The sequence below is a fragment of the Eschrichtius robustus genome, chromosome 3 (assembly GCF_028021215.1).
Source record: "Eschrichtius robustus isolate mEscRob2 chromosome 3, mEscRob2.pri, whole genome shotgun sequence".
Classification (NCBI taxonomy): Eukaryota; Metazoa; Chordata; class Mammalia; order Artiodactyla; family Eschrichtiidae; genus Eschrichtius; species Eschrichtius robustus.
In genome coordinates this window covers 114,504,551-114,530,592 of record NC_090826.1, presented here as the reverse complement: position 1 = coordinate 114,530,592, position 26,042 = coordinate 114,504,551, and the positions used below count along the sequence as shown (strand labels likewise).

The following is a 26,042-nucleotide window of genomic DNA, read 5'->3' as shown; positions in this document are numbered from 1 at the left end:
CTCATTTAGCAAGTAGGCCTTAAGAACAGGTCAGATTAGGATGGGCCTTTGTGTCATGCCTTCTTTCTCTAGTTGCCTCATGTTCTTTTTCTCACTGTTTATACCTCTTTCTGCTCCTGAGTGATGGTGAAATAACATGTATCTCCTAGGAGGCAGAGATCTCCTTTCTCTCCTCTTTGTTTTGGGATAACTGCCTACTCTCCCCACTGGTGAGTCGTCCATTCTCTACTAACCACTCCTCTGCCTTTTCCCTTCCTTGTCCTCCTCGCCCCCCACCCCGCCCCCCAGCGTATCTGTGAGGTGTATAGCCGGAACCCCGGCAGCCTGCTGGAAGAGCAGATCGAAGGCGCCCGGCGGCGAGTCACTCAGTTACAGCTGAAGATCCAGCAGGAGACTGGTGGCTTAGTGGTGAGTGATGGTAGGCTTAGCTCTAGGAAGGGCACGTGCAGGTGGACGGAGGGGAGAATGAGGGAGAAATCTAGGACAGAGGCTTAACGAGTCATACAGGACCGCAGGGCTGAGCTAGTGAGTGTTTAGTGTCTTCCAAAGAAACAGAGGTCAGCAGTTCTTTATATAGCACCATAGAGACCGAGCACTGTCCTGACACTTGGGTCCCGTAAAAAGAAATAGCCTGTTTCTTGCCCTCCAGCAGCTTACAGTTGCAATAGAAGGAAATAAATATGCAATAAATCAGACTGTTGGCTTTAATCCTAACTATCCATCCCCTTCTGGGTAGTTTCCTCATAGCTGATGTATATTCTGACACTAATTTTACTCAGTATTCATCTGGTAGCTTTTCCCATCACCTCTCCCTCCAGTAATGGGTCTTCTCAAAGAAATACGAGCACTTTTAAAAGTCAGCCTAAATAAAGGATCCCCAGTCAGTTGAGAGGGATCTGTAGCAGTCCTAACCACACTTTGTGGGAAATCCCGGAGAGGAGGCACTTCCTTATCTGTTCTAGTCAGGGACTTGAGTATTAATTAGTGTCTTACTTCTCTCCATCAGGCCTTAATTCTTTGGGTAAATAAGTAACTCTCCAAAAACTTAAAGATCTCCAAGAATAATATTTGCCAAAGCCAATAGAAATTATTTGAGGATTATCTACTTTCTTTTTCAGAACATCCAGATCAAAAAAGTCTGGGAAGCACAGGCTAATCCAATTTAAACTTTTATTTTCTGAAGGCCTTCTCAGTGTCACATGGTTGATAGGAGCTCAGGTTCAGGACTTAGACCGTCTGGATTCACCTCCCAGCTGTAGTGCCCACCAGCTTTGAGACTCTTGGGCAAGCGACTTAATCCCCGGGAGCCTTGGTGTCCTCATTTATGAAATGGAGCTACGGCAGGATCTGCCTAATAGTGGTATTGTCAGAGTTAAAGGATGCCCTCAGCACGGGGCCAGTGCATGTTTGCTGCTGCCGCTGCCTCTGCGCTCGTGTGCTCTGTAAGTGGTTGAGTCTGAAACATTCAGCTTGGAATCTAGGGATCTGAGCGCCAACCCTGGCTTTATAATTTACCTGCTGTGTACCTTGGGCAAGTTACTTAAAATCTCTGGGCTTCTGTTTCCTCATTTATAACATGGGAGTACTATACCTGCCTCAGAGTTGTTGAAAAACTCAATGAGATATAGACAAGATTGCATCATAAACAGTAAAGCACTAGCAACATAATTCCCTCCACAAATGGCTGGTCAGCCCCAGTCCAGCGCCTGTCAGTCTTCAAAGATCTTTAGAGGCAGAGCTTTCCATCTGCTAGAGCTTTTCATGCTCCTTGATAGTTCGGAAGTTCTTTCTGTGTCCAGCCCAACTAAGGCAATAGACGCTTTGAGGTCCAGGGTGAGAAATCAAGTTTTTAGAATTTTACTAATAGTAAAGCTCCCTTTTCACCATTAGGGGTCACCATTCTCCTCAAACTGTACAAATGAAGCAATACCTCTTCCAAAGGGGCATTTTTCAGGCAATGAAGAAGAAGAGGCCGCTAACTGTAAGCAGATGTTATCTGCTGAGACTGAGGGAAGGGTTGATTGGAGGAAAACAGTAGGGGGAGAGGTTCACAGCATTTGTCCACCCTCCGGACCTTTCTTTTTTAGGACATACTTCCACTATATGGTGACACCAGCCAGAGATCATCAGAAGGTGAGTCCCCTCAGCACGCCTTTTTTCTCTGGCACATCTCTAGTCTACATTTCTTATCTATTCTGTTGTCCCCTCCCTTTGGGGCAGATTCACGGGGGAAAAATATAGTCCCTGCCTCTGAGAAATAGAATAATGAGAGAAAGCAGTACCAGTGACAGGGAACTTGGATACAACTTATTCAGTAGAAATGAGTGTATAACCAGTAGCCCTGGATAGATAAGTGCCAGGGAGATACTAGAACGATGGTGGTCCAGACAACAGCGTGCCTACCAGCACCTAGCAGCTAGGAGCTCAAGAGATGCTGTCATGAGAGGAAATGGATGGGAACCAGAAGAGGGTTGGGATGAGCTGAAGGGCAGCACTCGTTGCAAGGTAGAGCTATGGAGGGTTATTTTAGGAGGTGACACTGCCTGGGCTCAGGTGTACAGGTAGGTAAAAGCTAGGTGTAGAGGTTCTCAGGGAGTCGTGTAAGAGAGCTGAAGGGAAACTGGGAAAGAAAGGCAGGTGGCAGCTTCGCCCTCCTGCCCTGGGCGGCAGGTTCCCAGAATAAAGGCCCTTCTTTCCCCCAGGCCACAGCTCCTTCCTTACTGTGTAAACTCTTTTCTTCTCAGGCCGACTCTCTCTGGATTCCCAGGAGGGGGACAGTGGCTTGGACTCTGGCACAGAGCGCTTTCCTTCCCTCGGCGAGGTGAGTGCCAAAGCGGGGGGAGCCCCTTTTAAAACCATACATTCAGTTTTCCTTCTCTGAACACCTAAAGGTTCTATGCTCACTGCTTACACCAAGGCCTCTGGCCTGTCATCTGTGGCCCTCTGGTATAGTTCCAGTTCCAAGGGTTTTAGTCATTCTGCTCTGGGTTCCAAAAAAAGGGGGTTCAAATGCATCCTACACGCAAGATCAGCAAATCTGGCTTCTATTTTATCATCGTCAACTCTGTTATATAGAGTCGGGTGGAGAAAGAGGCCATGTCTTTAACTGTAGCAAGCCTTTTTTGAGTGTAAGGGAGCAGAGACGAAAATTCTCTAAAACAGTGACTGGACCAAAAACGCATTGCCACCTGGCTGCGAATAACACCATCTTAGAGTAATACAATGAACCTGGCCTAACTGGAGGTGGCAGCCTCTCTTTCTTTGTCACAGATCTTTCTGTACTTGAACAGCTTATCTTTTCTGGAGTGGTCAGAAGAACTTCAGGCTTTGGCTTTAAAGGTTGTCTTCTAGGTGTTCTCCGTCTGCATATATTAATTGCAAATATAAACTTGCAATATAAAAATAAGAGTGAATGGAAGAAGTGATAATGGTGTGAGCAAAATATTTACTTAGCCAGCTTAATTAGATATGTGAATAAGGGATTGAAAACATGTTTAAAACCTAATTTTAAATAATAGTTGGAATTTTCTTTCTTTACTGCTCCTGTCTATCCATGGGAAGATGATGAATGTACGTGGAAGGATCAGTATGTCGGAAAGACACCAAGAAGGGGGAGGAGGGTCCTAAATAATCCACAGTTGACATTCCCCTGCGGGCTCCACATCTGGAAGCAATGCAGCCTAGTGGGCAGTGGGTTGGGACTGCCCGGGTTGCATCCAGGGAATACCACATTACTAACTATTTGACCTTCAGCAAGTCCCAGAACCTCTCCAAGTCTTAAGTTTCCTTGTGTGAGAAGTGGGAGGAATAATAGTTTCTACCTCAAAGGGCTATTGTGAGCATTAAATGAGGTGATACGTAACCAAGGGCTAGTATAATGTCAGGCACAGAGTAAGTACTGGACATTTATTAGCCAACGAGCAGAACCCTGAGGGTCTTCTGGATGAGGTTTTTTTTGTTTTTTTTTAAATTTTTGGCTGCGTTTGGGTCTTCGTTGCTGCGTGCAGGCTTTCTCTAGTTGCAGCGAGCGGGGGCTACTCTTCTTTGCGGTGCGTGGGCTTCACACTGTCGTGGCTTCTTTTGTTGCGGAGCACAGACTCTAGGCACGCGGACTCAGTAGTTGTGGCTCGTGGGCTCTAGAGTGCAGGCTCAGTAGTTGTGGCGCACGGGCTTAGTTGCTCTGAGGCATGTGGGATCTTCCCAGACCAGGGCTCGAACCCGTGTCCCCTGCATTGGCAGGCGGATTCCTAACCACTGAGCCACCAGGGAAGTCCCTGGACGAGTTTTCTTCTCACAGAATTCTCTGTTCCTCTAGTCATTGGTGAACCGGAACTCAGTACTGTCAGACCCTGGGCTGGACAGTCCTCGAACCTCCCCTGTGATCATGGCCCGTGTGGCCCAGCACCACAGGCGGCAGGGCTCGGATGCACTGGTTCCCCCCAGCAGTGACCAGGTGAGTGATCAGAGCCACCGTGCGCTTTTGCTTTCCCTGTTTTCAGAACTGGGTTACCCATACGTGGCCTTGAACGATAAGACTAAACCCTGTTTTGAGATAGACACTTACTAGAGGACAAATAGTAAAGGAAGAACATGGTATAAATGCATACATGGAAGTAAGGCTGTCTCAGTTTCTGGGTGAAGAGTCAGTGAATGCATCTGTAGGGAAGTGGTGTCCAAGGAGCAGATTGCTGGTCTTTCTTTTAATGTCTGTATAGAATGGGAAATAGGTTGGTTCAGCGTTTCTCCAGAATACTAATTTTCAATCTTCTCTTTCTTTAGCAAAGTCCTTTTCTTGAGCAAAATCTTATTATTTGGTACCCTAATACAGAAAACAAATAAATGCTTAGCTATCTGGGACTTTTCCTAATCAATCTCCCCACCTCAGCCCCCACCTCAGCGGCACTTCCCTGGAGCCCTAAGGTTCTGCAAAACCTGATTTGAAAGCCACTGCTTTCAAGGGTAGAACTAGGTCCAGGGGAGATTTCAGGAAGACAGTTTTTGGCTCCATGCAAAAAGCTTGCAAAGAATCTGAGCTATCAGACAATGGAATGGGCTGACTTGAGAGCCAGGGAATTGCCTGTCATTGTTCAGGCAGAGGTTAGGTCATTCCTTGTTAGAGACCCTGGCAAGAAAGCTCCGAGTTTTGTAAAGCAGTGTTTCTTAAAATTCATCTGCTACCACCATAATTTTTTTTTTCCATATCCTCATAGCAACTATATAATGTTACTTAATATTTTTCTTTAAGCTAGCTCACTTTTTAAAACTTAAATTTATTTTTAAAGGAAATTTGCCATTATATTAAAACCAACATCATATACCGTTTGATGCTCTAGTTCTCCCCATAGGATAGAGTTTAGTTACTTTCAGATCTTGGAGGGGGGAAAGGCAGGGAAGTGGATCTCACGTGTATTAAAATGCCTAGTGTACCAGCTGCTGTGCTAGGTCCTTTAGGAACAAATCTCATTTAATTCTTACCGCCAGAAAAGGAGATAGGCATTAGAATCTTCATTCAGTGAGAAAACTGGGGCAGAGAAAGGCTAAGGGACCATTCAAGGACTCAGCTTGCTAATGGCAGCATCAGGCTAGAACTTAGTTTTCCTGAGCCCCAGTGCAGGGCTGCCTCCTGTCCTAGATGCTCTTTGATCACCCCTCCCACTCCTCCACCACCACCACCACCACTCCCCCTTAGTAGTACTACAGGGCCAAGGTCAGGCTGCCAGGCAAGGTCAGGTGCACATGGTGTTCTTAAGGGAGGTTTTCCTTTAGGTGGCTAATAGGAGCAGGTGTAGAGTAATTGGTCTTGGAGTCCTTTTCCTCCTTCTCTGAATTTGTTTCAACTTCTGAAAACTATTTAAGTTGTTATTTTTGAGTGATAAGAGCAAATATAGTATAGTTCCAGTTTCCTAATAATAATCTATGTTAGTAAGAGCAAAGGTGGAAACCTGTACTATACATGAAACTTGCAGCAGCTGGGGGGTGGAATCATAGGGAGTTCAGACTTTGTTATGTAATTCTGCAATGTTTGATTTTCTTATGATAAACATATTCTGCTTTTGCAATCAGAAAAACTGTATGTTTGTAAAGACTTTAAAAAAATAAATCCTCCCGCCCAAACAAGCAAAAACCTAGTGCTTTCAGGTTTCACTAGAGAGCCAAGTAGAGACAGAAGTGATCATCCCACACCCCCTGGGGATCCTGGATCCCAAGGGATTCAGAGACTAGGGTGTTTGTTAGGGGAGAGGAGGATACTCAGGATGTGTCTGAGGAATTCAGGTCCAGTACAACAGGCCTGACTCTGCAGCTTCGAACATGCCATTATAAGTGAGTGCTAGACTCTGATCTCTGAGATGCCTCCTGGGTCTCTCGAGTTCTGTACTCAGTCATTCTGAGCATAGAGTCTGTAAATACCCAGGAGAACAAAAATGAGTGAGGAGTGTCAGGGAGGAACCGTCAGGAAAAGCTCCTTGAGAAGGTGGAATAGGAGGGTATCTTGGGCCTGAGAAAAAGTAGGCATGAGAAGTGCCTCCTCCAGATGGGTTCCTCAGCACAGCCCTTGTTGGGGAATCACTGAAAATGAGGTAGAGTGAATTGAGTGAAAAATATAGTTGGTAGGAAATCTTTGAAAGCTCAAGGAACCTTTAGGAGAAAGGCTTGTCCAATGAAGCGTCTAAAACATTTATACAGTATGAAATCTCTCATCAGACCTAATCGATGGCATAAGGGGGAAAGAGAGAAAGCCAAGCTGAGAAGCTTGGATTTTAGACTGGAAATGGGGAATCTACCATAGATTCTTGAGCAGGCAGGGGAAATGATGGGGACGGTGTTGGAGAAGGCAAAGCTCCATTCCCTTTTGCTCAAGGAGGCAGAGACGGACCACAGAGCTCTCCTCCAGCAGGGGTGGAGGGCACACGGTAACTGTAGAGGAGTGCTGTGGAAGACACTAGGTTTGGAGGGCGTGTTTTTGGGGTGGGGGGGGTCTGTTGAGGAGAACAACAAAGCCCCCGCCCACCAGTCCAGCAGAAGCTCTAGGTTCTTATTTTGTGGGCTGACACTCCCTCCTCAGATCTTTCACAAACAGGAAGAGAGCACTTTCTCTCACTTCCCATCTTCATATGTCATGTGACCAGGCTGCTCTGAGTCTGCCCTGCCCCACCCAGAAGCAGTTGCCTCCTTGCAAGTGGAAATCATTTTTTCTGTTCTCTGAGATTTGGGGGGTGGTAGTGCGATGCCGGTGTTTACCAGCCCCGTGTGGCTTTCCCCTCCAGTACCATGCCGTCACTAACCAAACTCCACTGAGGGGGCTGGATCCCCTGTCCTCTGACCTCTCATCTCTACAACTCGCCTCTCTCCTCCAGGGTGTAGATCAAAGCCCAAAGCCTTTAATTATCGGCCCAGAGGAAGATTATGACCCGGGTTATTTCAACAACGAGGTAACAGTTCCCTGATTTTCTCCTTTCATCATCCTCTGTCGTACCTGCTGTTCTGGACTAGGAGCGGTTGGACTGGCACCAGCTGGGAGGGCGCGTGCGGGAGGGGCCGCGCTTGTCAGCCCTGGCAGGCAGGGAGCATGGAGCTGAGCTGCGGCGGGCGGTGCTTCTCTGCCCCCCAACCCTGCCCGTCCTTCTGCCTTCCAGAGCGACATCATCTTCCAGGACTTTGAGAAACTTAAGTCACGGCCGGCTCACCTGGGGGTTTTTCTACGGTACATCTTCTCTCAGGCGGACCCCAGTCCACTGGTAAGTCGCAAGTGTCTGTCTCGACTGAGTGCCTGCTTGTGCTTGGCCTCTGTCCCTGCTCTCCAGATGTCATAAGTCAGATCCATGGGCATGGTCAGGCATCTCGAGGACAGAGACAGAATAGAAAAGAAGGTGCAACCTAGGTGGAAGGGATTCTTCACTGCTCACTGCATCGATAGCACAGGGAAGAGCAGGAAGAGCTAGGCCAAGAAAGCTGTTGTTCTGGGTCTGCTTGGAGGAGATGGTCTTTCTAGGTTTTTGGAATGAAGGTGGATACAGACCGACAGTGGGAAGTTGAGAGAGCAGCCCTTTGCAAATATACAGTGTTACTACAAGAAAGCTTGGCAGAGGGGCAAGGTGCTAAAAGGTCTTCAGTCTGAAGGTGATGACGAGAAGCATCATGAGGGGATGGAGGTCGGGGTGCTCTGCGACAGTGCTCAGAGCCAGCAGCCTTACCAGCATCTGTCGTTCTGCTCAGCTGCTTAGGAAGGGGGATGAAGGAGAGGGGCTGCTGTCATGTTCTCCAGAGTAAACTTCTTGCCCGTGGCATGCACTGCTGCTCTTCCTTTCCGGGGCTGCCACTGTTAGAAGCCAGAGTCAGCATCCATTTGCTCAACAGGTGTTCAGTGCACACCTGCGTGTACCTCCCAAGCGCTGGTATCTCAGAAGCATTCCTGAATGAAGACGAAGCACAGCACAAAGAGAAATAAAATATGAACCCTTTCAAACAACAGATAAACAAGTACAAGACAAAATGTCAAGTGTGGAGAGGATACAGAGTTGAGGAGAGATTGCATTGGGGGAATGTGTGTGCGCGCGCCAAGGGGTGGGGATAACTTACCACAGGTTTCTGAAACATGCTAAGCCAGGGTTTCTCAACCTCAGCACCACTGACCTTTGGAATTCTCTGTTGTGGGGTGCTGTCGTGTGCATGGCAGGTTCTTTAGCTGCATCACTGGACTCCACCCAGTAGACGCCAGTAGCACCTCTCCAGATATAAATCAAAAATGCCTCCAGACATGACTAGCTGTGCCCTGGAGGGCAAAAGCACTCCTGGTTGAGAATCACTGCTCTGACCCATTTTCTCTCTCCCAGCTTTTCTACTTGTGTGCAGAAGTTTATCAGCAAACAAACCCCAAGGATTCCCGAAGCTTGGGAAAAGACATCTGGAATATTTTCCTAGAGAAAAATGCGGTAAGGCAGTCATAGACTGGATTACAGTTTTCAATTTTATTATATTGTTTGGACCATTCAGAGGCAGAGGAAAAACTAAGCAAAACACTCAGGCCAAATGGAGACAGGTTTTTTTGTTCTTTTGGTTTTTTTTAATATTTATTTTATTTTTATGGCTGCGTCTGGTCTCAGTCGCGGCACATGGGATCTTCATTGAGGCATGCGGGATCTTTTGTTGCGGCGTGCGGGCTCTTTGTTGCTGTGCGTGGGCTTCTCTCTAGTTGTGGCGTGTGGGTTTTCTCTCTCTAGTTGAGGCGTGCGAGCTCAGTAGTTGTGGCACGCGGGATTAGTTGCCCCGCGGCATGTGGGATCTTAGTTCCCCGACCAGGGGTCGAACCCACGTCCCCTGCGTTGGAAGGCGGATTTTTTTACCACTGGACCACCAGGGAAGTCCCTGGAGACAGGTTCTTAAAGAGGATTCCTGGATTCTGTTCCTAGCTCCACTCTAAAGATTGATCTCCTCTCTGGACCTCTTTTGTCCACATGTAGCAAGGTAGAGTACACATTACATTGCCTCTCTCTGAAATGTTTGGAGAAAAAGAGCTTGCACCAAGTCCTAATTACTCTCCCCTGGATCAATGCCCTGGTTCCCTTCAACTCTCCTTGCCTTGCCCATCCCTGGGGTGAAGAAACAGAGGCCCAGAGACATCAGATGATAGAAATCAGTGAGCCAAGAGGCGAGCCCAGATTTCTGAAGTTCAGCCTGACGTGCTCTTACTGCCCCAAGGCAGGGTTCAGAGGGAGGGGACCCCAGAGTGTCTGGGGTGCACGAGCACTCTGCATCTGGACATAGCTCCCAGGGATGTGTCAGGGATCCCGCTGGCGGCGGCACCTCAGCCTGCAGAGGGCAGTTCCCATCTTAGACTTTCTAAGCTGATCAACTAAACTAATTCCAAAATGGCTGTATTCATGTGGCAGTAAGCTGCTAGGACTAATGAGACTGGGGAATAAACTGCTTTCCCTCAAGATTTTTATTTTTGCCCCCTTCGATGGGTCTTGAGTAAGGAGGTTAGAGCTGCCAGTTGTTCCCTGTTGGCTGTTATGGAACCACCCCAGTATCCAGCTGTCAGGTAGTCGTAAAGGAAAAGCCAGGCACTGTGCCCACGGGAAGACTTGGTAACATAAGGCCAGTTTTCCCTTGGGAGTGAAGGAGAGGGGAAGCCCATCAAATCGCCTCATAAAGATTTCTCCCATGCTGCTAAATTGGTACCAGTCCACTTTTTGGAACCTCTCCATTCCATGCATCTTGATGTCCTTGAAATAAGAGTGGGAAGAGTGCAGGTGCCACCCTCGGAGTATAGTCCCAACTTGCCTCGCCACCTCATATTCCACTTCCACTTCTCAAATCCCGAGCCTAGAATTCAGTTGGAGAGAGGTGAGTGGAGGGTAGGGTAGTGTAGGGAAAGGGGGAGAGAAGGTAGTGTTCTGGAGCCCTCCTTGCCTCTGCACAGTATCTCCCACATCCCCTGGGGTGTGTGGATCTCACCACTTATGCCCCCACCCTTCTGTCTTTTAGCCTCTGAGAGTGAAGGTCCCAGAGATGTTACAGGCTGAAATTGGTAAGTTGGCTCCTAGGACGGTTAGTCTCCTCGTGGTGTCCGTCTTGTGCTGGGCCCTCAGGAAGGGGCGGTGGGTCGGGGGGACATAGTCCCTGCCTTGGGCAGCTGTTCTCAGGGGGAAATAGGGACAGTTCCTCCAGAACTCCTCACGGTAGCTTATGGGCAAGCACAAACAGAACAGACCCTGCCTGGGAGCTTGTCGCGGGGAGACAAGACTTGGTTAGGAGACCGGGGTCGTTCCTGCCGACCTGCCATGTGACCTCTCTGGGCCTCAGTCGGCTCATGTGTACAGAGAGGAAATTGGATTCCTAAGCCTGGTCGATCATCAGGATCCCTTGGGGAATTCTTCTTTAAAAATACAGAAACCAGTGCCTCACTCCACCCACCCCACCTGCAGAGTCAGGATCTCTGGAGTATTTTTGTTCTTTTGGTTTCGTTTGTGTAAGTTCCTCAGCTCACAGAGTGAGGAGCCAGGGAACTAAGCAGTTGCTGTGCTCCCTTCTCACTCCCAAGTCATGACTAGAAGAGCTGGGAGGTGGTATAAAGAGGACGTCAGTCTGAGAGTCTAATCATAGGAGCTTTCTAGGGGTAATAGTTTGAAGCTGCCTTGGAAAAGAGGTACTTTACAGGCCCAGATGATAGGAAAGCTTATGGGCACAGGCAGAGGGTGAATGTAGGGACAGGAGAGGCACCTTCCAGTTTCTGGTGGGGAGTTAGGTTTCCTTGCCTTTTGCAGCCTTGCGAGCTAGCCCTGGGTCAGTGGAAGGAGAATGAGCCTCTCAGAGGTTTGCACATGATGTCAGAGGGCAGCAGCGTCTGGACACATCCAGAGAGGGACTTTAATATTTCCCCACTTGATGGAGTGTAGAACACCCTGAAAATGTTTCTGTCCTTGCCTTGGGACTTGGATGTCAGGATTCCAGTCCTGAATTCAGGAATGACCTGGTAGGGCCAGGCCTCCACTTCCCTTGGTTAACAGGAGGGCAGAAAGCCAGCTTCCCCTCCCGGTGCCCCAGGGAGCTAAGAGGCTTGAAGGTGCTCAGCAGATACAACCTCCTCCTCCTGACATCCCTCCCCTGTCTCCCCTCGGCTCCCACCGCAGACCTGCGCCTGCGGAGCGGTGAGGACGTGCGCACTGTTCTCTGTGAGGCTCAGGAGGCAGCCATGCCAGAGATCCAGGAGCAGATCCATGACTACAGGTGCCCGGCGCCGCCCCCTCCCGCTCTCTCCGCTGCCTCCTCACCCGTTTTCCTTCCCCTGCGGTGTGTGTGCATCTCTTGTGATGTGTGTATGTGTGCCTCAGTCTCTGTCCAGCAATGATGTACATGTGTTTCTTTCTCTGTGTGTCTCTCTGGCTCAGAACAAAGCGCACTCTGGGGCTGGGAAGCCTGTATGGTGAAAACGACCTGCTGGACCTGGATGGGGACCCTCTCCGCGAACGCCAGGTGGCAGAGAAGCAGCTGGCTGCCCTAGGAGACATTCTGTGAGTCTCCAATCCACTTCTGCCCCCTGAACATGCTGCACAGATTGACGTATTTTGTGGGTCTGTTTCCCAACCTCTCCCCCTCTTCCACTGCTTGCCTGATCCGTCTTCCCCTGAAAGATGGGAAGAGTCCAGCCCTCCTGCTTCATTTCTCAGACTGGGGCTGCAGGAATTTCAAGGGAGTTGCAGAGCCTGGGGCTCCTGACAGTAATTTGGTGATTATGACAAACCACGGGCTCCAGGAATGCAGGGAGCTTTCTGCTTCCCCTCCCTAGCCTCTTCTTGACGGTTCTGATTCTCCAGGGAGTAAAGTTCCTTCAGGAGGCAGGTGGTTCATGGGAAATTGAACTATTTTTAACTAATCACATCAGAGGACTAGCCTAACTAAACTTACTAAGGAACTTCTGGCACAGCTGCTGTGGTTGCCTCTTTCCGGTCTTATTTTCTAAAAGTGTCCCAGGTGCCTGGGATGACTTTGTGGGGACACTTGCAGGCTTAGAGGTAGATTTTTCACCCCAGTACTTCTTTCCACTCAATAGTTGTGTGACTCTTTTTTTTTTTTTGGCTGTGCTGCAAGGCATGTGGGATCTTAGTTCCCCGACCAGGGATCAAACCTGTGCCCCCTGCAGTGGAAGCGCAGAGTCCTAACCACTGGACCGCCAGGGAAGTCCTGAGTAGTTGTGTGACCTTGATCAAGCCATTTCATCTACCTTGGTATCATCTAAAATGACAGAGATTGGGCTAGATGATCTCAATAGTCTCTACTAACAGTGATATTTCAATCCAGCAAATTTCTGCGGGGTCCCCACTGATGCTAAGCACTGTTCTAGGCTCCTGGATACATTAGTAAATAAACAACAGTGCTTGTGGGGCTTATGTTATTGTGGGAAGAGAAAGCAGTATATAACAAATAAGTAAATTGTATACTATGTTAGAAGATAAGGCTGTGGGGAGGGGGGGATAGAGCAGGCTGAGGGGGGTCAGGAGCACCTGAGCTAGTGGGTTGCAATTTCAAATAGAGCCTCATCCAGAAAGTTACATTTGGGCACCTGAAGAAAGTGAGGGAGTCATCCTTGGAAATATCTTGGGGGAAGAGCATCCCAGGCAGAGGGAACAGCCAGGGCAAAGTAGGAATGTGCTTGACGTATTTGAGGAACAGTAGGAGACCACTGTGGCCAGAGAAGATTGAGAAGCTCAGTGCTGAAGTCAGAGAGGTAACAAGAAGAGCAGCCTCGCAGAGCCTGTGGACTGTTTTAAGGTCTTTAGTTTTTTTCTCTCAGCGAATGAGGAGCCACTGGAGCTGTGAGAGACTCGGGGGTGGGTGGAGGGTGGTGGGAGAACAAGGAGGGGCTCCAAACAGGGAGATCAGTTATGGGAGCGCACGCAGTAGGGCTCCTACCAGAGAACTGGCGACGGAGGGTGTGAAGAGAGGTCAGCTCCAAGTACATTTTGACAGTGGAACCAACAGGAGGATTTCCTAAAAATTGTTGTATAGGATGTGAGAGAAAGGAAAACCAAGGAAGACTCCACAGTTCTTTATCTAAACAACTAAAAGGACAAAGGTGCTATCAGTCGAGTTAGGGACAATTGTGTGAGGGACAGTTTTGTGGTAGAAAACCGGGAGCTCAGTCTCGGACGTGTCAAAATCTGAGATCTTTAGACATCAAACTGGAGATTTGAGTAGACAACTGCATAGATGAATCTGGCATTTGACAAGAGATCCGGGTTGGAGATGAAACTAGATGAGGTCCCACAGGGAGGGCATATTCTTTGAAAACAACCCTCTGACCCTCAGCCAAACCCTGAATCTTTCCGGGCCTTAGTTTCCCTAGCAGTCAGATGGCACTAATCACCCCGACCATGCCAGGGATGGTGGCAAAACCTGACCGAGCCTATTCTGAGGTCGTGGGCACCACAGAGTTATGTGGGGTTATTATTGACAGCACAGGCACCCTGCTTATAAAGGCTTCTATTTAAAAGAAGGAAGCGCTAGCCTCATTAAATGGAGATATGAGACCTATTATTTTGAGTGTAAATATTATACGTGTAAATAGCTTAGAATAGTGCCTGGCCCATGGTGAGCACGCAGTATTAGTGGCTGTTACCATTAACCTCTTTTAAATAGGTTCCTCTGAATCAGGTCTCAAGGTATTATCTCTGCGCCCTCACCTTCTTTCCTGTTGCCTCAGTGTCAGCCCAACCCTTCTAATTTAGTTCTAGGTGGACACAAAGAGGAGCCTCTTCCTCCGTGATAGCTTCAGAGGCTGAAACAGATACCAAGCGAGAAGCTGTATTTGCCTCATTCCCCTTCCTTTTAGCTGGAAGGACACCATCATCATCATCACTCTGTGCTAACTGAGCCCCTCGGAGGAATGAGAACCCTCACCTCCTGAGCCCCAAGCTGGCTCCAGAGCTGAGACCAAGAGTCTGAGTCTGACCTTCTATCATCCTCCTCCCTTTCCTCACCCGCTCCCTTCCTCTAGGGAAGAACTTACCCTCCTCCCAGTCTTGCACAGGCCGAAGAGCCTCTGCCTTTGCAGTCTGCGTCATCGGTTCTTTCTTTTGTTCCAGGTCCAAATACGAGGAAGACAGGAGGTGAGTGAGTCTGTGTGGCTGAATCAAGGTGGGAAGGAGTGGGGTTGAGCTACTGGGCGTTGCATCTCTGCCAGTCATAGGGGAGTCCCTAGCTTCAGAGGGTCACCGTCTGTCCAAGTTTAGTTTCCAGTTGTCTGTGTAACCACAAGGAGGTCACGAGGCCCAGGCCCTGATACTCGGGGATCACTGCCTGGGACGTGGGTCTGCTCCTCAGTGTGAAGACACCAAGCTGCCAGCACTCCCATTCCTGGCCTCCTCTTCTCCACCCACAGTAGCCCTGTGTCTGCCTCCCCACTTCTTTCTCGTACACCACCGAAAGAAGGAGCAGTGATAGAATCAGCCTGTGTTAGCAGCACCTGCAGAGGGGAGCTAGGGTACAACACATTTCCTCTGTTGGCACATTTTTTTTTTTCCTTGAAGCCTATATACATGTCTCTTTGTTTCTCAGTAGCCAGTGTTAAAGTGAGTATGCATTCCTTGAGCATACACGCACTCAATAAGGGAGAGAAGATGGGGTTAGAAGGCTGTTTCAGAGAAGACAAAAGCCAGGGCCGAAACATTTGCTTCATTGAATCCACAAACTGGATAATCTGTCTACCGAATTGAGAGGCCAATACAGTTTTAAACACAGAGCTCTGGACAGTTTCATCTGTGGCAGTTGGAAGCTACTTGACAGATCATTTCCATCTCTTTTTCTCCTTGTACTTGGGATGGGTGGTGGCAAAGGCAGCTTACCTGGACTTGGCAGGGGCCGGCTGGCGTTTCTCCGCATCCCTTTGCCACCCCACCCCTGTGTATATGCCTGAGGACATTAGCTGTGGGCCTCAGCTGTCGTCGCCCACAGCTTAGTTGCTTATGTTTTGGTGAACTGACGCGTCCTCCCACTGGCCACTGTCCCCTCGTTAGGAAGCAGTCTGCGTAGGAAAACAATGCGATTTCTTCTGGGAGTCGTGCCAGCCAAGGCTTTTCTCCGGCTTCTGCCTGCTGTCCCACCTGAATATTCTGGGCCTCCCTCTGAATGCCCTGGCCCTTCGCCACCCCACTGGGTGGTGGTGAGGAGCTTGTGTGAAGCAGAGTCCCAGCCCTTCCACCTGCTGGCGCTTTCCGATTCACCGCCCCCATTCCTCTTTTACAGTGCCCCCATGGACTTCGCCCTCAATACCTACATGAGCCACGCGGGCATCCGTCTTCGAGAAGCACGACCTTCCAACACGGCGGAAAAGGCCCAGTCCGCTCCTGACAAGGACAAGTGGCTGCCCTTCTTCCCGAAGACCAAGAAGGTGACAGAGCTCCCCTAGAAAGAATCATCTCTTGGCACGGTTCCTGCGCTGAGGCAGACCGGGAGAGTCATTGAGAATCCCCAAACTAGAGCAGCCCTCTCCCTCCCTCCAGTCCCAGACCAGAAGCAGATGTGCTAGATCAGATACAAGCATGAGTCTGCTTTCCGGTTGCTTGTTTAGGGCTAGTCATAGAGGCAGTAGCATGGTGGCCAGTGGCCCAGTCTGGGTACTGGGACCTTCTCCAAACCCTGGTGTCTCTTATCTCAGCAGAGCAGCAATGCCAAGAAAGAAAAGGATGCCTTGGAGGACAAGAAGCGAAACCCCATCCTCAAGTACATCGGGAAGCCCAAAAGCTCCTCCCAGAGCAGTGAGTATTTGGGGAGCAAAGCCTTGGACAGGGACCTCGGCCCCTTCACAGGCCAGCATGTTGGCAGAGGGCCTTCCTGTGCTTCTGGCAGCCAAAGGCCCAAACAAACTCTGAGGTCGCAGCTTCCTCTCGGTGCTACTGCGTTCTCCCCTTGCCACACCCAGTGACGGCTCCTGAGGTACAGGGAACTGCTTCAGAGCCAAGGAGGCCGAGCCAGTCCCTGGGTCTAGGAACTCAGAGGCAGTTGTAGATACTGAACAGCCGTGCAGAGGAGTATCTCCCCCTTGGCAAGATTGCCCTGTTGACAGTCAATGCCTCCTTCACCTTCATCCATGGACTTGTCTGTCCTCCTGAGGGCCTTTGTGTTGGGAGCAATTATGGGCCCTTGATGGAGGGTTTCAATTAAGCGGAACTAGGTGGAAAGGGAGCAGGTTTGGGACCCAGAGGCTCCCCTCATGCCATCAGTAATCCAGACCTCCGTGGATCACCGATCTCTTCCCAATTGTGTGTCATCTGTCTGGACATTGCTGCTGGCCCTCCCAGTCATTATCTTAAGACCCCAGTGTTAGTCTTGGGAACCTGGGAAGGGCCATGGCATGGGCCTCCTGCCTTTCCTGAAACTGCTGCCTTGGGGGAAGGGGAGAGGAGGGGACTCTACTAGATCAGCCCTGATTTTTGCCACTACCTTTCATTTTCCAGCTTGATGTAATTTTTATTTTGACTCTTGAAACATTAATTTGACTTTTCATGGTTTACTTTTGTTTTTGTTTGTTTTCTTTTAGCGTTTCATATTCCCTTGTCCCCTGTGGAAGGTAAAAGGACCATTTTCTTTGGGTTTTTCTTTGCATTAGCATTGAGTTTCCATTTCCCAAGTCCTGTCTGCCCTTCTTCCCCTCTCCTTCATCGCCTCCTGTCCTGGCTCTCTTTCCTCCCTCCCTTTCCTCACTCCATTACTCTTGTATGTTCCTCCATGCTGCTAAAGCTCCCCATGACACAAACGCCTGCCCAGGGATGCCTGCCCAGGGGCTTCTGCCCTCACGCTGGGTGCAGGACTCTGCCCGCCTAAGGCAGGGCGGGAGGGGCCGGGGCACTGTCCCCCGCCACCGTGCAGCTCCTCCTGGCAATGCTGGCAGAGGCCAGCTTCTAGGCCCTCCAAGACTGGTCCACGGCCTGCGGCCTTTCTCTCATTCTGTCAGCTCTCCGTGAATGCGACTCCAAAAGTCCAGGGCTCTATGTAAATGAGGGAAACCCTCGCATGTTGAAATGTCCTGTACAAGTTCCTCAGATTTTTGTTTTCAGTTGAAATAATAATAAAATCCTCAGTTTTGAATGTCATATGGGGTTGTTTTTAGTACCTAATGGGTCTCCAGCAGTTTTGCCTTGGGGTATTTTCATTTCTATCATCTCCTTTGTTTAAGTCCTCCACTGTAGCACCTTCATCTCCTGACTCTTACCTTTGCCAGCACAGCGTCACTGCAACAGTTAAAGAGAATGACCCTAACGTATGTATGTTAGAGGCCTGATATCTTCTAGAATCTATGTATCAAAAATAAATACATATATAACAGACATTAACCCAGAGGAGCTTAGAACCTAGAACTGGGCAGGTTCATTTCCCATCAGTGAGGTCCATATGGATGCGGTTAAAGTGATTAATATTTTCTAGGTTCTGTGGTAAATCAAGGGGAGAGGTAGCAGTGAGATGCAATCAGGAAATTAATCTGTTGCTAGAATTCACTTTATATAAAGTGACAATTAAAAATAATGATTTTCAAAATTATTTTTAGAGTTAAATTCCTAGACTTGTTATGCTATTTTAAACAATATAAGTAAAGAAATATTAGGGGGAAAAAAGTCTATTAAACAATGGAAAAAATAAAAGAATGGCCTTGAAACCCAGGCCCTTAGTTTTTAACACATACTTCCTCCCATCCACCCTGCCCGAGGCAGGCATGAGGCAAGCAGCAGGCCTGAGACCGAGCAGCCCTGCCCAAGCTGCTTGCTTTGTGTCAGCCTGAGAGGGAACAGGAACACCCAGGGCAGGGTTGCTGATCCCAAGAGAGGATAAGGATGCTGGGTATTCACCATCTCTTTGAGTCATATCTTTCTATTGTCATTTCATGGTTTGATTTGATGTTCTCAAGTTCCCAGGACATCAGACAAGTCTGTATGCGTATCTAAAGACCAAACACCCACCAAAGCTAGAAAGCCTCAGTATTGAGAACCTTGCTGTTTAGGATCATCAGCTATTGCCCCTGTTTATTAGTGAAAGTATCTGATTGTTAGTGACATATAATTCACTTTTATTTAGTTTCATTGTTATTCAGAGAATGGAGGAAGGGAGAGCAAAGGTTACTGATGAAAACCTTGCCCTTTTCAAAAACGCGTTCCTTTCTGCGTGTCTTTTTCCCCTGTTACTCGGGGTTATTCAGTTATACCAAATCTCAGGGCCACACCTGTTCCTTGTCACAGCTAGGGTGTAACTATATGCCAAGAACTGGGCCTTTTCCAAGTGGCCCATGGGAGAGGGAACAATGGGCTCTGCCCGGAGGCATTCTATTATAGGACGTTCCCAGGCTCCCACGTCATCACCCAGCCAGGGGTGCTCCGGGCCGTGGCAGGACAGCTGACCCTCCCTGGCTGCTGCAGTTGCCCCAGGGCCCAGAAGCACATTCAGTCTGGGACAGGCAGATCTGACTCTAATGTCCAAAACGGGAGTGATGATAACAGCCCCTACTCCTAACACATATACACAGCCACCTATTCTGCAGTTTTAGAAAAACATTACCTGCCTAAAGGATATGAAATTGTGAGCTTTGAAGAGACCAGCTAAATGCTTTTCTGTTTCCTCTGGCTTGGAAATTTTCTTACGAATCTCAAGTTTAGAATACACAGGGAGATTTATAAGTTTGTCTATGTCGATGTCAGAATCTCTGGGTAGTGTGGTTAGGACCAGGGCCTGGCGCCCGGGGCTGTTTGTCTTGCCTTCCCCATCCCATCATCCTTCCTATTGGTCCGGGCAGAGCAGCATCTTTAGCCCAACTCCTGTTCTGACATCCTGGACCTGGAGCTGAGCTAATCGACTTTGAAGATAGGAGCCACGGAGCCCCTGGGCCTGAGCTTTCTTCTCCAGGGTCTCCGCATGGCATCACCTACGCCTTTTTACTCTCTTACCTGCCCTCTCTGCTTTGAACAAGAACAACTCTCTTTCGTCTTAGCTTTGAAAAGCATCTGGAATTTGAATGCCAGAGAGTGACATCTCTCCTCTGTTCCTCCTAAGAACCCCCTCACTGTTAACGGAGGGTCTGATTCTTTAATGATGGAGAGGAAGAGGTGGGGGTGAGGGCAGAAAGAACAGAAAGGAGAGTCAAGGAAAACCAGAAATAGTGAACTCTAAAAGTAGTATAAATTTGAAAAGTGCTTGGTAAATTTGGCAACCCAAATTATACCAAGGTTGATGTGTTTTTGGTCTTCCTGGCTAATTTTTTTTAACACATATATGGCTCTTGGGAATAACCTAGTAACGATTCTCAAGCATGAGAATCACTGTAATAAAGAGCGGGAGAGGCAAAAGAAATATCCGTAGCAAATGCACTTTCACACCCTCTCGTTTTGCATCTGAGGAAAGAGTAGCCCCCAGGAAGGTGGAGGGACTGCCCGTGCCACGCCCCACAGTAGAAGAGCCAGGGCTCATATCACGTCTCCTGACCCTCAGCCCCATGCTGTTCTCATCCATGCTTGCTCATCGCTGTCTTCTGGGCTGGAGGGGAGCGAGGGCCCCGAGAAGTCATCCCTGAACAGAAGGCAGAGTATCTTTCATTATCTTGTTTCTGCTTCCAGTCAAACCAGGCAACGTGAGGAACATCATTCAGCACTTTGAGAACAACCAGCAGTACGATGCCCCGGAACCTGGGACGCAGCGACTCTCAACGGGAAGCTTTCCCGAGGACCTGCTGGAGAGCGACAGGTAGCAGTGGCTGGATGGGGCCTGCTGGCTGCCCAGGGAGGGGAGTGTGGGCAGGGTTCAGGGCTAAGGTTCAGTGCCAGCTACTTTACCCCCGACTAGACTGTAAGGCTCCCACTATAGAGCTCTCTCCCTCTCCCCCAACCTTCCCGCCTGGGTATGTTCAGAAGAAGACATACTATGTGTTGGTGATCAGAGGCCAGCGGGAGAGAGAGCAGGGCCCCTGACCTTCCAGTCCAAGAACCATATGCCTTTAAAATTTCCTTTGGATTCACCCCCTGGCCACTCCGTAGCCTCCACCCCAAGAATGAGCTAGATTATGTTATAAAGCAGCTAGTCAGGAAACCCTAAATGACAAGGCTAGAGAAGAGTACAGAGTGGGGCGAAGGGAAATCCTGGGCAATAAGGAAGTCAGGCTAAAGACAGTCTGTGGCGCCCTTGAAGAAGAGAGCTAGAGATGAGGTTCTGCTGGCTGCTTTAAAGGCAGACGGTGTAACTTGGGCATCAGATGTACATCTCAGCGAAGAAATAGAAAGGTCATTGATTCAAAACAAACTGCTCTTCTTTCAAGAAGAAAACGGGGAATGGAGGCTGTGACATTGCTCAGATTCTCCATCTTGGGCCGGATTCTAAGAAGAACCCTTCTCTGGTGGTGACATGTACTCTTAGACTTGCTCTTGACTGTGGCATGACAGCCATCAAGTCACGTCTAAAATTCTGCAGCCAGCACTTAAAGTGAAAACTGCCTGTAGTCAGAAACATCCTTGCAGATTCCTTAAGCCACACTTGAGGTATAGTAAATGTGGTCTTGTGTATACAAAAATAGTTCTTGTGTACACTGCCGAGCTGGACTAAAGGCAGACCCAAAGGCAAGTCAGCGTGTAGCAGCCTGATTGGTCAAACCATTTTACCCCTGAAATAACTAATTACCAAACTGTAAGTCAAACGTTCCTGCTTGTATGCAGGGTTACTCCTTTCTGTTTATACTAAGCCTTTATAAGCTTAATACTCATTAAAAGATTTTGCCGTAGTGAGAATTAACAAAGATTCAGGCAAGATAAAGGTTAGATTTGTGCTGGGGTCAGAGGTTGAGTTCTAATATTATTGGATAAATTAAATATACAAATTATATGATTGCTGGGGTAGGTGTGATCTTACAGATGTATCAAATATACAATTATAAGATATACTGTCAACATTTTGAGGAAATATTTGAGACCGTTTGTACACGTATTCTTCAAGTTGTTAGGTAAATTTGCCCTGAGACATTCACTGGGATTCTAAATCTACTCTCAGCAGAAGCCTTTGGGTTTGATGGTTATGAGTTCACTGACAATCTTAGAAGAAATGGCATCGGCAGCATGGTGGGTCAGAGGTTGTCATAGAAACTAAACAGGTATAAGAAGCCCCCAATTCTAGACAGCAACAGTCTAGGAATTTTTGGCCAGAGGTGGGTTGTATGCCTCACTTCTTGGTGGGATCATTACTCACTTCTGGGTACTTGAAAGAAGCCCCAGGAACCTCATTGCATGAGGTTTGTTGTGGTGCTAAAGTGACCCATTGTGGGGCACTGGTGAAAGTGTTTTGAGTTAGTCTGTGTTGGAATTGTTCTGTCAGACTTCAAGGGGTGAGTTCAGTAGGGCATCAGCTGGCAGTATGGTTTCTAACCCTGCAGGCGAACCCCCAGGACCTGGGCAGGGGAGCAGCATTTGGATCCTCTGGCAGTTCAGAGAGACTTGATGAATGGAGACCAAGCCATTTGGCTCCTTCTCTGCAGCAACCTGCTGTGCTATTAAGACCTCTCCAGACTCTCTAGGCCTTCTGTGGTCCTAGAGGCAGAGCAGGATGTAGATTAGTAATAATGTCAGCAAGGAACTAGCCCAGCAGGACCGTGGGGGGAGGCACCATCCTGGGGCAGCTAGGGGTCAGAGATGCCAGCTGTCACAGGGCTGAGGCACTGCAGGACTCGAAAAAGAGCAACACCCAGTCGTCAGCATCTCGTCAAGCCCCACAGACACTCGGGCCAAGCATGGTAGGCCAGGGAGCAGGTCCTGCCCATCAGTAAACAGGCCCCTGTAAGCACCCTCCCAAGCTGGTCTGCTCCCGAGAGGGGACTGGAAGCCTAGGAAGGGTGCTGTCCGGATAAGAATGGAAGAAATCCACAGTCCACATCACAGCTGGGGGGGGTGGGAATTCAACAGGGGATAGAATTTTCTGACAGGCAGTGTGGAGAATACTAAAGAGTGTGTGAAGATGGTGCTTTCACTTCCCTCTTAAAAGATCTTGTAAAAGGAGAGATCCGCCTCAAGCAGAGTCCAGGGTGGGAGCCGACCTGTTCCAAAGCAGAGGGCCCGATGAGCTGGCCACGAGATGGCCAGGGGCGGGGAAGGTGGGACCTTGTTGTCCCTGATGAGGGACTTTGGTGTCCACAGCTTTCCTGATGGGGACTTGGGGTCTTCGGCATCCGGACACCCCACAAGTCTGATTCAGTTAGTCCCAGATTTCACCTTCCTGTTGGGATCCCTTCCTGCCCAGTCACAAGGAAGTTGAGAGGCTCTGTCCATGCAGCTGGGCCGGGGAAAGGAAGGATTTTGTAGCAGAAGTGGTTTGTCACTGAGCAGCGTCTGCCATTGGGAGTTGGGACCCTTTGGGTCTGGTGTTTGGTGTGGAAGCCTGCGGCGCTGAGGCACCCCTGAGATGGGGCAGCAGGTCAAAGCTGGCCAGATATAAGACCCCAAGGTCTTTTGCCCTCTCCATCCAGTTCTCGCTCAGAGATTCGCCTGGGCCGCTCTGAGAGCCTAAAGGGCCGGGAGGAGATGAAGCGGTCCCGGAAGGCAGAGAACGTGCCCCGTTCTCGCAGCGACGTGGACATGGACGCGGCCGCAGAGGCCGCCCGCCTCCACCAGTCAGCCTCGTCCTCCGCCTCCAGCCTCTCCACCAGGTGGGCGGGGCTCAGGGGCTCAGCCCGCTGATATCTTGGGGGCCGGGCAGAAGCAGAGGGTTGCTGAGAGTTGACATTCTCTCCACAGGTCTCTTGAGAACCCAACCCCTCCCTTCACCCCCAAAATGGGCCGCAGGTGAGCGATGGGTGCCATAGCGCCTCTGTTAGGTGTCCGTGCCCCAGCCATGCTCAGCTGCCCCCGCTCCCCTTCCAGGGGCCGGTTGGTGGTGCAGCTCGTCTTCGTGGCCTGCTGGCTTCCCATGGGCCCCGGGCGGTGGGCAGGAGGCGGAGGGACAAACCCCGTGTTTTGAGTTTTTCCTCCGTGTGACGCTGAGCTGCCTGTTTTCCCCCAGGAGCATTGAGTCCCCCAGCTTGGGGTTCTGCACAGATGCCCTCCTCCCCAACCTCCTAGAAGATGATCTGGGCCAGCTGTCTGACCTGGAGCCAGAGCCCGACGCCCAAAACTGGCAGCATACAGTGGGCAAGGATGTGGTGGCTGGGCTAAGCCAGAGGGAGATTGACCGGCAGGAGGTCATCAACGGTGAGACTCAGGCGGGAACAGGTGCAGAGCGCCTCAGGCGCAGATGGTGGTAGAGAAAATAGTGGGGGGCCTGGGGGTGAGAGCGGCCACGTTGTGGTTCCTGTAAGGGCCACCTCAGTTCTGGCCCCTGGGGAGAGAGAAGTTGACACACCATCTGAAACCAGCACCAAAGGTGGTTGGCAGGTCCCGGTAGTGATGAGATCCTTGCTGACGGGTCTTCCCGCTGTCTTTCTGCCCCTTCCCGTCACTACCCCCGCTCAGAGCTGTTTGTGACAGAGGCTTCCCACCTGCGCACACTCCGGGTGCTGGACCTGATCTTCTACCAGCGGATGAAGAAGGAGGGCCTGCTGCCCCGGGAGGAGCTGGTGCGGCTCTTCCCCAACCTGCCCGAGCTCGTCGAGATCCACAGTGAGGAGCCCACCCCGTCCGCCCCCTTCCCTGGCCAGCCTTCAGGTTTCTGCCCCAGCTCTGCCCGCATGCCAGGACCCGCCCCAAGCAGATAGCCCCCAGCAGTCCTCTTTGGCGAGAGAACCTGATATGCAGCCTGAACATCAACATTCCAGTCCCCCCACAAGCGAAATGACTGGAGACCCTGCCCCACGGCCCTGCCCTCAGATCCCTCTTCTCTCGTCATGAAGGGCCTGGCCATGCGGCCCAACCCCAGGCACTTCTGTCTTTTCTCCTTGCCCCAGATTCCTGGTGTGAAGCCATGAGGAAGCTCCGGGAGGAGGGCCCCATCATCAAAGAAGTCAGTGACCTCATGCTGGCTCGGGTATGGCTGCCCAGGCCTGGAGGAGGCGGCAAGAGGAGGTGGGGGGGAGCGGTCCCAGGCAGGGGTGTGAGGCCGGGGCCGTGTGGTGTCCCTTCTGCCTCTCAGTTCGATGGCCCCGCCCGGGAGGAGCTGCAGCAGGTGGCCGCGCAGTTCTGCTCCTATCAGTCCATCGCCCTGGAGCTGATCAAGACCAGGCAGCGCAAGGAGAGCCGGTTCCAGCTCTTCATGCAGGTACGCTCGGCCTCCCCTCGTCGCCACTGAGAGCAGCCAGTTCAGTCCTAGCTCACTAAGGCTGAGGGGGACAGTTAACCGGGTTCGCCCACAATCTCCCGGACTCCCCTCCCGGCCCCCAGCTCCAGGCGCTTGGCCTCTTCTCTCTACAGGGGAGGGTAAACGGCAACTTTCTGCTCCATCCACACCCTCCCCAACGCCCCCTCTTCAGAAACACTGACACATACTCGCTCTCAAGACGGAGGCACTGGACTGGCCATCAGAAGGCCCCGCTCACCTACCAGTGCCTGTATTTACTTAGATGGATCTCAGTTTCCTTGTCTATAAAGTGGGAATACTACCTGCTTTATGTGGCTTATTTGACCACATCCCCTTCGGCTCCGTGTCCTGAGCTCACAGCCAGCTCATAATCCAGGCTGACGTCTTCCTCTGTTCCTCCTTCTGTCTAGGAGGCTGAGAGCCACCCTCAGTGCCGGCGGCTGCAGCTTAGAGACCTCATCATCTCTGAGATGCAGCGGCTCACCAAGTACCCACTGCTGCTGGAGAACATCATCAAGCACACGGAGGGTAGGGCTCACAGAAGGCTGGCGTTGGGAGGCAGCAGCCCGCAGCTCAGACCCTGGTTCTAGCACTGACTTGCTTCGTGTCCTTAGCAAGTCACTTGACCTCTCTGGTCTTCAGGTCTTCATCCTTGTGTTGTTATGATCAGTCTCAAAGAAGGTAACGATTGTAAATGTGCTTTGGCAAAACGAAGGTGCTCAGCAGCAGGAGGAGGTAAGGGCTGCCGCTGGCCTGTGTGGGGCCTCTGTGCAGATCAGAGGGAAGCATCTGAGTGACGCAGGTTAGCGCACAGAGGGCACCTTGGCTCCTCTGAGGATCATGGTCCCACGCCAGAGGCTGTGGCTGGATTTTAGCCCTGTTGATCCCCCTGCTGGACGTCTCTGTGCGATGCACAAAAGCTACAGCCATGCGTGCTTACTCCACAGGAGTAGGGGACCATGCTGAATAGGGGGGGTCTAACCCCAGGTTGTCACTGTCCCTGGGATCCTGAGCAGCTCTCACCACCCTCAAGTTTGGGATGTTGGCGTCAGCGTGTAGAAGTGGGAAGAACCACAACCTGATTTGAACAGGTGTTCCTAGAGGGAGACACCATCACTGTCATCACCCGCAGTCCCTGTCTCCGTTCCTGTCCTCCACACCTGTAGAGTGGCTGTGGTCTAGGCAGGAATTCCCAAGGGCTATCAGTGTCTTCAGAGCCGTGGTCTGAAACCCGAGGACCCTCAGTATAAGTTATCCTTACGATTGAGGTCCAAGTTAGGCGAGGGTGGCGTGTCTACACC

The 26,042-nt window shown here is 50.3% G+C and overlaps 1 protein-coding gene across 7 annotated transcripts in view; it reads left to right on the top strand.

Moving 5' to 3' along the window:
* The window catches only part of ARHGEF11 (Rho guanine nucleotide exchange factor 11), a 110,004-nt gene that overhangs the window by 74,416 nt on the left and 9,546 nt on the right, over positions 1-26,042 (top strand). For 2 of the 7 annotated variants that reach the window (XM_068541058.1, XM_068541052.1), the window contains exons 8-29: positions 289-408; positions 2,088-2,133; positions 2,745-2,821; positions 4,316-4,453; positions 7,356-7,430; positions 7,635-7,736; positions 8,832-8,930; positions 10,486-10,528; positions 11,631-11,727; positions 11,889-12,011; positions 14,583-14,606; positions 15,742-15,886; positions 16,154-16,253; positions 17,036-17,065; positions 20,094-20,220; positions 22,979-23,158; positions 23,247-23,294; positions 23,512-23,699; positions 23,961-24,107; positions 24,392-24,471; positions 24,577-24,702; positions 25,152-25,269. In XM_068541058.1, coding sequence (XP_068397159.1) covers positions 289-408; positions 2,088-2,133; positions 2,745-2,821; positions 4,316-4,453; positions 7,356-7,430; positions 7,635-7,736; positions 8,832-8,930; positions 10,486-10,528; positions 11,631-11,727; positions 11,889-12,011; positions 14,583-14,606; positions 15,742-15,886; positions 16,154-16,253; positions 17,036-17,065; positions 20,094-20,220; positions 22,979-23,158; positions 23,247-23,294; positions 23,512-23,699; positions 23,961-24,107; positions 24,392-24,471; positions 24,577-24,702; positions 25,152-25,269 — 2,233 coding nt within the window. The remainder of the gene's footprint in view (positions 1-288; positions 409-2,087; positions 2,134-2,744; positions 2,822-4,315; positions 4,454-7,355; positions 7,431-7,634; positions 7,737-8,831; positions 8,931-10,485; positions 10,529-11,630; positions 11,728-11,888; positions 12,012-14,582; positions 14,607-15,741; positions 15,887-16,153; positions 16,254-17,035; positions 17,066-20,093; positions 20,221-22,978; positions 23,159-23,246; positions 23,295-23,511; positions 23,700-23,960; positions 24,108-24,391; positions 24,472-24,576; positions 24,703-25,151; positions 25,270-26,042) is intronic. The other 5 variants (XM_068541053.1, XM_068541057.1, XM_068541056.1 and 2 more) reach the window with 5 other exon arrangements.